The following is a 13,026-nucleotide window of genomic DNA, read 5'->3' as shown; positions in this document are numbered from 1 at the left end:
ATCAATCTATTGCCATTACTGTCCTCTGAACTTCTTGGGAATCTAATGCTGTTTGTTATGTCTGCTGTTCTTGCTCATGGTAGGTATTTTCCTGTGTATTTGGACTGTGAGATTATCTTAAGTAGAGTTTGTTTTGGGAATATCATGCCACTTGGGTTGAGGGTACAAACTTCAAGATTGGTTTTATATTAGTTTCTACAGCTACTCCAGTGTTATCACTAACTGAAAATTTTTATTTTAATGCCCTAGCATGAAGATTCTTGAACTACACAGGAAACAAAAATTCAAACTCTAGGCTCACTTAAGGGCCAACTGTGGCCAGCAAATTCTCTATGCAGACTATTTCTGTTTTGTCTCTATCCTTAAGCCCAGGCTAAAGCATATATACTTCTACACTTCTCTGTAAATTCTCTACACTGGCTAGCTCAATTTTCTGTTTGTTTGCTTATTTTCTAATTGGCCCTTTCATTAAGGGTGTAGTCCTTGGCCAGTTCTAGCTTTGTGTATATGTGTGTGCATTTGAGGGGATATCTTGATTCTAATTCATTCTGCTATGTCTATTCTCATGTCCTCTCATTGCTGTTAAAACCTCTGGTTTCAAAGAATGGAAAATCGCCCTCCAGTTTCCCTACCCTACACCCTGAGAATCCTCAGCATCACACCAACTGTGCATATCACTCTGGTGTTTGGTTCCTTCTTCATTTCTAGCACCTGGAACTTCTCCTCCTTTCTAGTGAATTCAACAACATATTTAAAATAATCTTATAATATTTTAAGTATTATTTTTAGATGTTTTGTAGCAAGGGTGTTTTCAAATTATCTAGTCTGACATATTGCTTTTAACAGTATCGTTATTAAATCCTTTCAACAATATAAGACAGTATTTTTTATAGATGTGGAAACTGAAGTTCAGAAAAGTGAAAGATTCACTATTCATCAAGTTCATAGTTGTAATTAAATTATTCATATAAATATTTAACTGTTCATCTTTTTCTCTAGATTTTAAACTCCATAAAAAAATAAATAAATGTTTGTTTTCATTATTCTCAACAACTAGCAAAGTGCCTAACTCGTATTAGGCAGTCAATAAATATTTGTTAAAAAATATTAATTTCCTCATTAATGGCTAGTAAATGGTAGGGCCAGGATTATAATCCAGGTTCTCTGAATCATGGTTCACTACCCTCAGTGACTGAAGTAAATAGTGATATGAGCCAATAAGAAACCTCAGGAGAGAATCCAGCCTAAAGAAGAAAACCTTTACAGCCAAGGTTACTCAAGTCATCTGTTTGTGCACTCAATTACTCAGTATTTACTGAATGTCTATTAGAGGCACTGTGCTAAGTCCTGGGGGCATAATAGTAAGCAATTTAAACACAGCCTCTGACCTCACAGAGGTAGTAGACACCAAACAATCACACATATACATTTATTTTAAAATGTTTGAATTTTTCATTGACAAATAACTAGTTTATGTATTTACAGGATACAATGTGATTTTGGTATTATATACTGTGGAATGAATATATGAAGGTATTTAACATATCTATCGCCTCATATGCTTCATTTTTTTTTTTTTTTTTTTGTAGTGAGAAGATTTAAAATCTACTCCTTCAGCAATTTTGAGATATACATTACAATTAATTATGGTCACTTTGTTATGCAGTAAATCCTGAAAACTTACTCCTCTGATCTAAATGAAACTTTGTACCCCTTGGTCAATTTCTTTCCATTCCCTTCAAGAACCCCCCACCTGCCACTGGTAATTACCATTCTACTCACTACTTCTCTAAGTGTAACTTTATTACATTTCATATCAAAGTGAATCATGCAGTACTTGTCTTTCTGTGCCTAGCTTCTTTCACTTAGCATTAAGTCTTCCAGGTTGATCCATGTTGTCACAAATAAGATTTCCTTTGAATAGTATTCCACTGTGTATACACACATTTACTTTTTCCAGTCATCCACTGATGGACACTTAGGTTGATTCCATATCTTGGCTACTACGAATAGTCCTGCAAAGAACGTGTAAGTGCAGATATCTCTTTGACATACTGACTTCAGTTCTGGATACGCACCCAGAGGTAGGACTGCTGAATCATATGGTAAATATGCTTTTAGTTTTTTGAGAAACCTCCCATACTATCCTCCGTAACAGCTCTTCTAATTTACATTCCCACTAACAGTATACAAGGGTTCCCAAGTGCCACATCTTTGCCAATACCTGTTATCATTTGACTTTTTTTTTTGTGATACAAGGTCTTGCTCTGTCTCCCAGGCTGGAGTACAGCAGCGTATATGATCATAGCTCACTGCAGCCTCAACCTCCTGGGCTTAAGCAGTCCTCCCACCTTGGCCTCCTGAGTAGCTGGCACTACAGGCACGTGTCACCATACCTGGCTAATTTATTTTATTTTTTTTGTAAAGACAAGGTCTCACTATGTTGGCCAGGCTGGTCTTGAACTCCCAGGCTTAAGTGATCCTCCTACCTCAGCCTCCCAAAGTGCTGAGACTACAGGCATGAGCCAACGTGTCTCATTCTACTTTTTGATAACAGCCATCCTAATGGGTGTGAGGGGATATCTCACTGTGGTTTTAATTTGCATTTTATTAATTAGTGATGTTGGATACTTTTTGATAAACCTATTGGTCATTTGTATTTTACACAAATGTAAAACATTTGTGATGTCTGCCTGTTTGAGCAAAGCATAGGGGTGGATGCTGAGGCTAGATGGCGTGGCTGCCCTGCAGGGGCTCAAAGCAGATATACCTTCCCACTGAGCTTCTGCAGCAGCCAGCTGGACTTTGTAAATGGGCTATGCCACTGGCTGGTATCTCTGATCAGGTGCTCCTGCTGGCAGAATACAGCTATCACCAAGATCCGTATGCTGGTTGCTGTGAGCACTGCCCCACTCCTTTGTTCCTACTTGACTCCTGGTAGTCCAGACCTTACCCCCAGGGTTCCCTGTGAGACAGGAATGGGCATCGTAGGAAGCATCGAAGAATGCTGGGGAAGCTGGATAGCTGTCTCTTTTTCCACTGCATTAACTGTGTGCCCAGGGGAACCTTCTGTGTGGTGCTGTGCCTACTTAGGGGAGGGAGGATTCAATCAAATTGAGGCCATTGCTCCTACCCTTCTAATGCACTTTTTGTTCTGTGGTCCATCTGGGTGTCTCAACTTCATTCCCAAGTTTTGGGATTTTCACAAAGATGTTCTTGTATGTGACTAGTTGCCAAATGGACTTTCTGTGGTGAAGGCTGGGACCTTCTATTCATCATCTTGCTGATGTTCCTCTCCCCACAAATTTAAACTGCAACTATGACTTGTAGTATGCAGAATGGATTGTGACAATGACAATGATTGAAATGGCACAGCCCAAGAGGACGTTTTCCAACCTTAACATTTTATGGAAAAGGACTCCAAAGCACAAGAGTTAAGTGACATGTAAGAGTCATAAGGATAGTGGGGCAGCTACAACCACTCTACCCTTCCAGTGCCTTTCCAAATATATGAAAATCTCAGGTTAAAAGTCTGAGCTCTGAAATCAGATGAACATGAGCTTGAATCACCATTTCATCTTTTACTCAACCTCTTTGCAGGGATTCTCAATCTGTAGAATGAGAATAATAACTACTTGGAGTTGTGAAGATAAAATGAGCTACTAATACGTTAAAATTTTATCACTGTCTGGGTAAATATTCAACAAATCGTGAGTATTATTTCTGCATTTTGAATCTTTTCATTAGATAAGAGCTGGAAAACTAAGATCCTTCCCTGGTTGTTCGGTCACCAGCAGAGATTCCTTGAGAAGGCCAAATTACTTCTTTCTTCATCTACTTAATGACCACTTTTATCAATATACTCATGCCCAAGACTATCTTATAAAACTCCAGACCCACACTTTCAGTTGCCTATTCAACATCTATGGCTGGATGTCTGAAAAGCATCTCAATCTTAATGTTTGTGTTCCTGGTACCATCCCTTCCTCTCAAAGCTCCTGCCCCAGTACTCTCTTAAGGATTACCCAACTTCAGTTAATGGCAACTTCATTTTTGCAGCTGTAGGAGAAAAAAAACATTGAAGGTACCCTTAACTCCTCTCTCTCTCGCCCTCAGTAAATCCTGTTTGTTCTATCTCTAAAATATATTCAGAATAGGAGCTCTTGCCACTATCCTGGTCTGTGACGGTTAATTTTATGTGTCAACTTGGCTGGGCCATGGTGCCCAGATATTTGGTCAAATAGTATTCTGAATGCTTCTATGAAGGTGTTTTTTGGATGAAATTAATGTCTAAATCAATGGACTTTGAAAAAAGCAGATTATATTACCCTTCATAATGTGGGTGGGCTAAATCCAATTAGTTGAAGTTTTTACTAAGACAAAGACTAATCTCCCCCTGAAAAAGAAGGAATTCTGCCAGGAGACTGCCTTTGGACTTGAATGGCAACTCTTCCTTGATTCTCCATCTTGTCCTATCCCCTTAGAATTTAAACGCAACAAGCCTCTACAATCATGTGAGCCAATTCTTTACAATAAACCTCTCAATCTCTCTCTCCCCCCCCCCACACACCCCACCCTCAAACTTGGTTGGTCATGTTTCTGTGGAGAACCCTAATACACAGTCTAAATCATCATTAACTCTCACCCTGATCACTGTGGCAATCTTTTAGTTTTCTGTTCCTGAATTCCTGTCTTGCTGTAACCTACATCGAGCATGTTTTTTAGTTTGTTTAGTGTAAGTTTGAATTATAGTTACATAGTTAATAATTACTAGATTTTTATCTTGCTATGATTTATTAATTTATTGATGAAACACTGATTATCAATTATGAACCAAACACAAGAGCTATAAAAATAATTAGAACATGGATCTTGCCTGGAATCTGGGGAGTGTCTATATATATACACTATATATATAGGATCTATATAAGCAGATATAAATTTAAAAAATTATAATATAGTGTGATAAATACAGTGATAAAGAATGAATAAAGTTCAAAGAAAGTATAACATCTACTTACATTAAAAAGTTGTTTTTTAGCATATGTTCTAATCTGTCCTTAATAAAAAGAAGACAAAAAATAAAATTTTAAAAATACAATTTTATTCATTATGTATAATTAACACATTAAACAGTAGATGTATTGGGCTTTATCCACAAAACTAATTACCTTTTGGCCAGGAGCTATGAATTTGTGACAGAGTTCAACATCTTCAGGACAATTTGAGAGAACCATCATTGCTGTAGCCTTGAAGAGTTCCTCTATAACCTAAGAGAAATGAAACAGAATCACTTGACATGTAAGCAATTTTACATGAAAAACCTGTTCAGGGCTCAATAAGGACTGCACTCCAGGTTTTAGCAACTATAAATCTATTAAGTCTTTTAAGCCTTGAATGTACCATGAAAAACTGGTTCAGTTTTCCAGGCATCTCAATTTCCTTGGTGTGTGGCAGGGAGGAGAAAAAAGGAAATGTTTTAATCTTATGTTGACAGTTTCAATACTGGTAAAGAAATGAGATGTCAAATGAACAGCTATAACTGATCAATGTCTCTCCAAAATTCAATAAACTCACTTGTAGAATCAGGGTAATAACAGCACCTAACTTACAGGATGTTTGAGAGAATTAAATGAGATAAACCATGTGTCACATTTAGCTTAGTACTGGTTCAGAGAAGCACACAACAAACATCAGTTCTTGTCAACAGTAAGAACATTTTGAAAAGTGGTTTATTCACTCATTGATAAATGAAAGTCAACTTTAAAATTACAGAAATGATGATATATCTAAATATAAATATATACATTTTTTGCGTTGCTAATGGCCAAAATAAAAATAACATGAAGCAGCATACAGCAAAAATCAGTATATAAGAACTTATTCTCAAGACCAGCCTGGGCAATATGGCAAAACTCTGTCTCTACAGAAAGAAAGAAGAAAAATTAGCTGGGCATAGTGGTGTGCGCACCTGTAGTCCCAGCTCCTCAGGAGGCTGAGTTGGGAGGATCACTTGAGCCTGCGAGGTTGAGGCTGCACTGAGCCATGATCATGCCACTGCAACTTCAGGCCAGGTGACATCTCAAAAAACAACAAAAAAGATTATTCTTCCATGGGTGCCCATAGAAACTTGTTCTTAGAAGGAAAAAAGTGACTAGAATGGAAAATATTTCTAAAATGTTTTTATTCACAACCAACATTCTTGGTTTTAAATCAACGAGACAGTATTAGGTCTTCTAAATGGTGTATTTACAAAGGTGCACATATGTATAAAGTACAGGCTGCCTTAAAGGTAGGTATCTTCTCTTCCTCTGTTGCATACTAGTAGATCCTCTTGAGGGTGGAAGCACAGTGAAGGCATAATTGTCAATGGAAGTACATTAATATAATCAGATATAGGAAAACACTTAAATACCAGTGACAACCAGATCTATTTTATGATGTTTCAGTCATTGTTAGTGTTATTTATTTATTTATTTATGAGACAAGGTCTTGCTCTGTCATCCAGGTTGGAGGGCAGTGGTATAATCATAGCTCACTGCTGCCTTGATCTCTCAGGCTCAAGAGATTCTCCTGCCTCAGCCAACTATGTAACTGGGACCACAGGCATGCACCATCACACCCAGCTGATTTTTTGTTTTTTATTACAGATGAGGTCTCGCTGTATTGCCCAGACTGGTCTCGAACTCTTAAGCTCAAGTGATCCTCCCTTCTCAGCCTCCCACAGTACAAATTAAAAATTTATGCAGCCAACAAACATATGAAAAAAAGCTCATCATCACTAGTCATTAGAGAAATGTAAATAAAAAACACAATGAGATACCACCTTATGCCAGTTAAAATGGCAATTATTAAGAAGTCAGGAAACAACAGATGCTAGCAAGGCTGTGGAGAAACAGGAATGCTTTTACATTGTTGGTGGGAGTGTAAATTAGTTCAACCATTGCGAAGACAGTGTGGCGATTTCTCAAGAATGTAGAATCAGAAAAGCATTTGACCCAGCAATCCCATTACTGGGTATGTACCCAAAGGATTTGAAATCATTCTACTTTATAAAGACACATGAACACATGTTTATTGCAGTACTATTTGCAACAGCAAAGACTTGGAAACAACCCAAGTGCCCATCAATGATAGACTGGATACTGTGATAGACTGGATACTGTATACACCATGGAATACTATGCAGCCATGAAAAAGAATGAGTTTGTGTCCTTTGCAGGGACATGGATGAGCTGGAAGCCATTATTCTAGGCAAACTAACAAAGGAACAGAAAACCAAACACCACGTGTTCCCACTCAACAGTGGGAGCTGAACAATGAGAACACATGGACACAGGGAGGGGAACATCACATACTGGGGCCTGTCAGGGGACGGTGGGCAAGGGGAGGGAGAGCATTAGGACAAATACCTAATGCCTGTGGGGCTTAAAATCTAGATGATGGGTTGATAGGTGCAGCAAACCACCATGGCACATGTATACCTAGGTAACAAACCTGCACGTTCTGCACATGTATCCCAGAACTTGAAAGTAAAACAAAAACAAAACCAAAACAACACAACACAACTCTGGTCAGAATACAAAGAGCAATTCAGAAAAATAAACAATGATAGGTGGACTGGGAACTAGTCAACTTGATTAATAATCTGAAATGGAGATGAATTTTAGTTCCATTTTTATCTCCTTTGTCTCCTGGTTTTAATTTGGGGGTAAAATATTGATCTGTTTAGTAGGCATAGGAAGCAAAACTTCTGGAAGAAAGCTCCTACTACTAGTCTGGTAAAGTCCCTGTAGGATAGGGTGTTTACAGGAAAATCCTTGTTTGTTTTGTCCCCTACTCTTCTCTCTCTTCTGTTCCTGGCCAAAAGGTAGACCCAGTTGTGGAGTGGCACTGTCAGGGTGAGTGGCACAAGCACCTAAAACTCCAAGACAAGACCTACTTCTGCAACAGAGGAACTGGGAAAGGGAGACTGCTATCTGAAGAGTGTGGATGTGGGTCATCCCTATTATTATTATTACTATTTTTTGAGATAGAGTCTTGCTCTTATCACCCAGGCTGGAGTGCAGTGGCATGATCTCGGCTCACTGCAATCTCCACCTCCCAGGTTCAAGCGATTCTCATGCCTCAGCCTCCCGAGTAGCTGGGATTACAGGTGTGTGCCACCACACCCAGCTAATTTTTTATATTTTTAGTAGAGATGGGGTTTCACCATGTTGGCCAGATTGGTCTCGAACTCCTGACCTCAGGTGATCTGCCCGCCTGGGCCTCCCAAAGTGCTGGGATTACAGGCATTACATAATCTGGGTGCAGATTACTCTGCACCCAGCCCGTTATTAATAATTTTTTTGAATATTTTCTCTTGCCAGTTTGACCCAATGGTGGCCACAGTCACCTGGAAATGAATAACATAGTGGTGACTAAGACCTGGGAGAAATCTGTCTTTCTGGCCAGAGAAACCAAAATGGGGGGCTTCAGGTAGCCAGACAGTGTGAAGGAAATTCTGAAGAATAGGAGAAGGTGACCCTCTAATTGTGTATGAAGTAACACAAAGCTAGGGTTCACCTCCAAGCAATGTATATGTGAAACAGACCCAAAGAAGCACAGTGAAAGCTTCTGACAATGAACTACAATATAAATCACTGTGCAATTTCCAGACTAACTATGAGTAGCACATGCATCAGAAAGACTCAAATAGCATAGCAGAGGCTTTGAAAACTTAACTGACATGGAAACCAATGCCAATAGAAAGTAAGATAAAACTTACATTCTGAATCTAACCAGTTTAATAACTGGTAAAAACAACAACAAAAATAATTCCATTTCCAAAGGATTTTAACAGAACCCAGAGTGTCAGAACATGACATTAAAAACATCCAGGATATAATTAAAAATTACCGAACATACAAAGAACCAGGAAAATCTTATGAATTCTCATGAGAAAAAATAATCAATAGATACATATGCACAGAAGACTCAGATATTGAAATTATCTGACAATTTAAAACAGGTATTATAACCATCTTTCATAGGTAAACGAAACATTCTTAAAAACAGAAAGATAGAACTTTTCAGTGGAGAAAAAGAAACTAAAAATAAATTAAATTTTTAGAATTGGAAAATATGTGAAAGAAAAATTTCACAGGACGGGCTCGTTATCACAATGAAGATAAAAGAGGAAAGAATTAGTAAGTTTGAAGACAGTTCAGTTGAAATGCCCCCCATTCTGAATTACAGAAAGAAAAAATACTAGCCAGGCATGGTGGCTCACGCCTGTAATCCCAGCACTTCGGGAGTCTGAGGTGGGCGGATCACTTGAGGTCCAGAGTTCAAGACCAGCCCAGCCAACATGGTGAAACCCTGTCTCTACTAAAAGTACAAAAATTAGTCGGGTCTGGTGGCGGGTGCCTGTAATCCCAGCTACTCAGGAGGCTGAGGCAGGAGAAATGCTTAAATCCCGGAGGTGGAGGTTGCAGTGAGCTAAAATCGTGCCACTGCACTCCAGCCTGGGCAACAGAGTGAGACTCTGTCAAGAAAGACAGAAAGACAGAAAGGCAGGCAAGAAGGCAGGAAGGCAAGAAAGCAAGCAAGCAAGCAAGCAAGACAGACTCATTAATAATAAGCAGAGCATCACAGCACTGCTTATTATTATGGGACGATATCAAAAGGTTTTATATTCGTGTTATTGGAGTACCAGAAGCAGAAAAGACAAAAAAAGGCACAGAAAAAAATATGTGAAAAAATAATGGCTGAAAACTCCCCCAAGTTGGCTAAAGACATATTCAAGGAGCTCACCAAACCACAAACAGGATAAACTCAAAGAAAATTATACCTAGACACATCAAAATCCACGAGCTGAAAACCAAAGACAAAGAAAAAAATCTTTAAAGAAACCAGAGAAAAATGACCCTTTACATTGGAACAACAATTCAAGACCGGATTTATTCTCAAACACTACAGAGATCAAAAGATAGACTATATTGAAAGTGCTGAAAGAAAATAATTGTCAAGCCAGAATTCTATATCCTGTGGAAGCATCTTTCAGAAATGACAATAAAATTTAAAACTTATCAAATGAAGAAGAACTAAGAGAAGTGATTGCCAGCAGAAATGCTTTTAAATGTTAAAGGAAATTTTTTAGGCTGAAGGAAAGTGACCAGAGAAGGAAATCTGGAACTTGAGTAATGAAAGAACAATAGCAACAGTAATTTACTATTACTACCAAATGTAGGTAAATACAACAGATGTTTTTTTCTCTTCTAAAATTCTTTAAAATATGTATGGTGATTGAGAGCAAAAATTCAAACATCAGTAGAGGTTTTCAACATATGTGAACTGTGATTGGCAGAATAATATTTATCCCTCTGCCAAAGCTGTCCATGCTCCAATCCCAGAATCCATGAGTATGTTAGCCTACCTGGTAAAACAAACTGTGTATGTGTGATTAAGAATCTTTAAATGATGAGATTTTTCTAGATTATTCTAGATTATGTGGTGGGACTAATGTAATCACAAGGATCCTTTACCTGAAAGAGGGAGGCATGAGGGTGAGAGTTAGAAAGATTTGAAGATGATACCTTACTGGTTTGTAAGGTCTGTGAGCCAAAGAATGCAGGTAGTCTCTAGAAAATGTAAGAGGCAAGGGACCTAATTCTCTCCTGAAGCCTCCAAGGGGAATGCAACTCTGCTGACACATTTTAGCAGTGTTGGATTTTAGACCAGTAAAATCCACTTTGGACTTCTCACCTCCAGAAGAATACAATAATAAATTCGAGTTGTTTTAACCCACCAGGTTTGTGATGACGTGTTACAGCAGCAATAGGAAATTAACACATAGAACTTGTAATGCATATGGCAACTATAAGACAAAGGGGTGAAGGCAAAGGGAAACATATAGTAGTAAGACTGTTGTTTTACTTGAAGTGGTAAAGTATTAAATAGAATATGGAACAGAATAGAGGATTCAGAAATAGATCCATATATATAAGACCAATTGATTTTTGACAAAGACCCAAAAGCAATTCAATAGACGAAGTTTAGCTAACAGCCTTTTCAACAAATGGTGCTGGAGCAAGAAGTTATCCAGAGGTCGAAAGGAAAGGGGAAAGAGAAGAGAGGAAAGGAAAGGAAGGGACAAGAACTTCTATGTCTCATGTTACACAAAAATTAACTCAAAATGGATCATAGACTTACATGAAAAACATAAAAGCTAAAGCTATAAAACATCATAAAATCCTTGAGATCTAGGGCTAGGTAAAGAGTTCTTAGACTTGACATAAAAAGCACAATCCATTAAACAAAAAATGATAAACTAGATGTCATCAAAATTAAGAGGATGAAAAGCCAAGCTACTGACTAGGAGAACACAGTCAGAAACCACACATCCAACAAGGAACTAGGAGCTAGAATATATAAAGAACTCTCCAAACTCAACAGTGAAAAAAACAAGCAAGCCATATGGAAAATGGGCAATAAAAATACATTTCACAGAAGATGACATATAGATGGCCAGTACGTACACGAAGAGATGCTCAACATCAATAAGCATTAGGGAAATGCAAATTTAAACCACAATGAAATACTAATACACAGCTCTTAGAATAGCTTAAAACCACCACACATGCCTGACAGTACTTGGTACTGATGAAGAACTAGAACAAGTAAAACTTCCATACATTGCTGGTAGGAATGCAAGATGGAACAGTCACTTTGGAATACAGATTTCTTTCCTATAAAATGAAAGAACCTTTATAATTTATATAAGGAACGTAAGTAACCATGGACTTTGGTATCCATAATGGCGGGGAGTGGGGAGGGTCGGGAAACCAATCCCTTCTGGATACCAAGAGATAACTCCACTTAGGAGTAAATTTAACCAAGGATATAAAAGATCTGTACAATGAAAACTATAAAACATCACATCAAACACTGACCTAGTAATCCCACTCCTAGGAATTTACCCAAGAGAAATGAGTCTGGGTGGCTGTGGCTCACACATGTAATCCCAACACTTTAGGAGGCTGAGAGGCAGGAGGATCCCTTGGGCCCAGGAGTTTGAGACCAGCCTGGGCAACATAGTGAGATCCTGTCTCTACAAAAAATTTAAAAAATAGCACCTGTAGTCCTAGCTTCTTGAGAGGCTGAGATGGGAGGATCACTTGGGCTCCAGGAGTTCATGGCTGAAGTGAGCTACGATTGCACCATTGCACTCCAGCCTAGGTGACAGAGTGAGACCCTGCCTCAAAAAACAAAAAAAACAGAGAGAAATGAAACTTTACATTCATACAAAACCTGCACATAAATATTTACGGCAACTTTGTTCGTTACTTTCAAAAACAGAATAAACTAAATGTCCTTCAACTGGTGAACGGATAAATCAAAACTGCTTCAGATAGCTATTATGCAAGTCTCAGGGAGTAATGTCACTGAAGCTACCTCCTTGCCCAGGCCCACCCCATCTAAAGCCACTGAACAAGTAACTGTTTTCTCTGGGATAACTGATCTCTCTGGGGTAGTCCAACCCTTTTTAATTAGTTCCCGACTTATTTTGGAATATATCTGAGATAACACCAGCTAAGGTAGTACAAGATAATGCTCTAAATAAAACGTGTGATCTTTTGGTTCACAGTATTCCAGGACATTAATCACCAAAGCTTAAGAAACTAGCCTAAAAATCCATCAGTCAAGACATCTACAGATAAAAACAAAGTGAAGAAATGGAAGAAAAAGAGGAAATGAGGCAGGGCATGCTGACTCATGCCTGTAATCCCAGAACTTTGGGAGACTGAGGCAGGCGGATGGCTTGAGCTCAGGAGTTCAAGACCAACCTGGGCAACCTGGTGAAACCCCATTTCTACCAAAAAATTAGTTGGGCATGGTGGTGTGTGCCTATAGAACTAGTTACTTTGGAGGTTGAGGTGGGAGGATGGCTTGAGCCCAGAAGCAGAGGCTGCAGTGAGCTAAGAGTGCACCACTGCGCTCCACCCTGGGAGACAAGGGTAAGACCCTGTCTCAAAAAAAGAAAGA

General features: G+C 38.6%; 1 protein-coding gene across 9 annotated transcripts in view; it reads right to left on the bottom strand.

Annotated features, from left to right (window-relative positions):
- NARS2 (asparaginyl-tRNA synthetase 2, mitochondrial) overlaps window positions 1-13,026 on the bottom strand; it is a 138,456-nt gene that overhangs the window by 34,133 nt on the left and 91,297 nt on the right. For all 9 annotated transcript variants that reach the window (XR_004053689.1, XR_004053690.1, XR_004053691.1 and 6 more), the window contains exons 8-9: window positions 5,172-5,270; window positions 5,022-5,059 (exon numbers count right to left, since the gene is read on the bottom strand). Coding sequence is in view for 6 of the 9 variants with exons in the window: in XM_030918482.1 (XP_030774342.1) it covers window positions 5,022-5,059; window positions 5,172-5,270 (137 nt within the window). In the remaining 3 variants the exon portion in view is untranslated. The remainder of the gene's footprint in view (window positions 1-5,021; window positions 5,060-5,171; window positions 5,271-13,026) is intronic.

The sequence above is a fragment of the Rhinopithecus roxellana genome, chromosome 15, assembly GCF_007565055.1.
Source record: "Rhinopithecus roxellana isolate Shanxi Qingling chromosome 15, ASM756505v1, whole genome shotgun sequence".
Classification (NCBI taxonomy): domain Eukaryota; kingdom Metazoa; phylum Chordata; class Mammalia; order Primates; family Cercopithecidae; genus Rhinopithecus; species Rhinopithecus roxellana.
The sequence above is the reverse complement of the archived record's forward strand: the minus strand, read 5'-3'. Positions and strand labels throughout refer to the sequence as shown.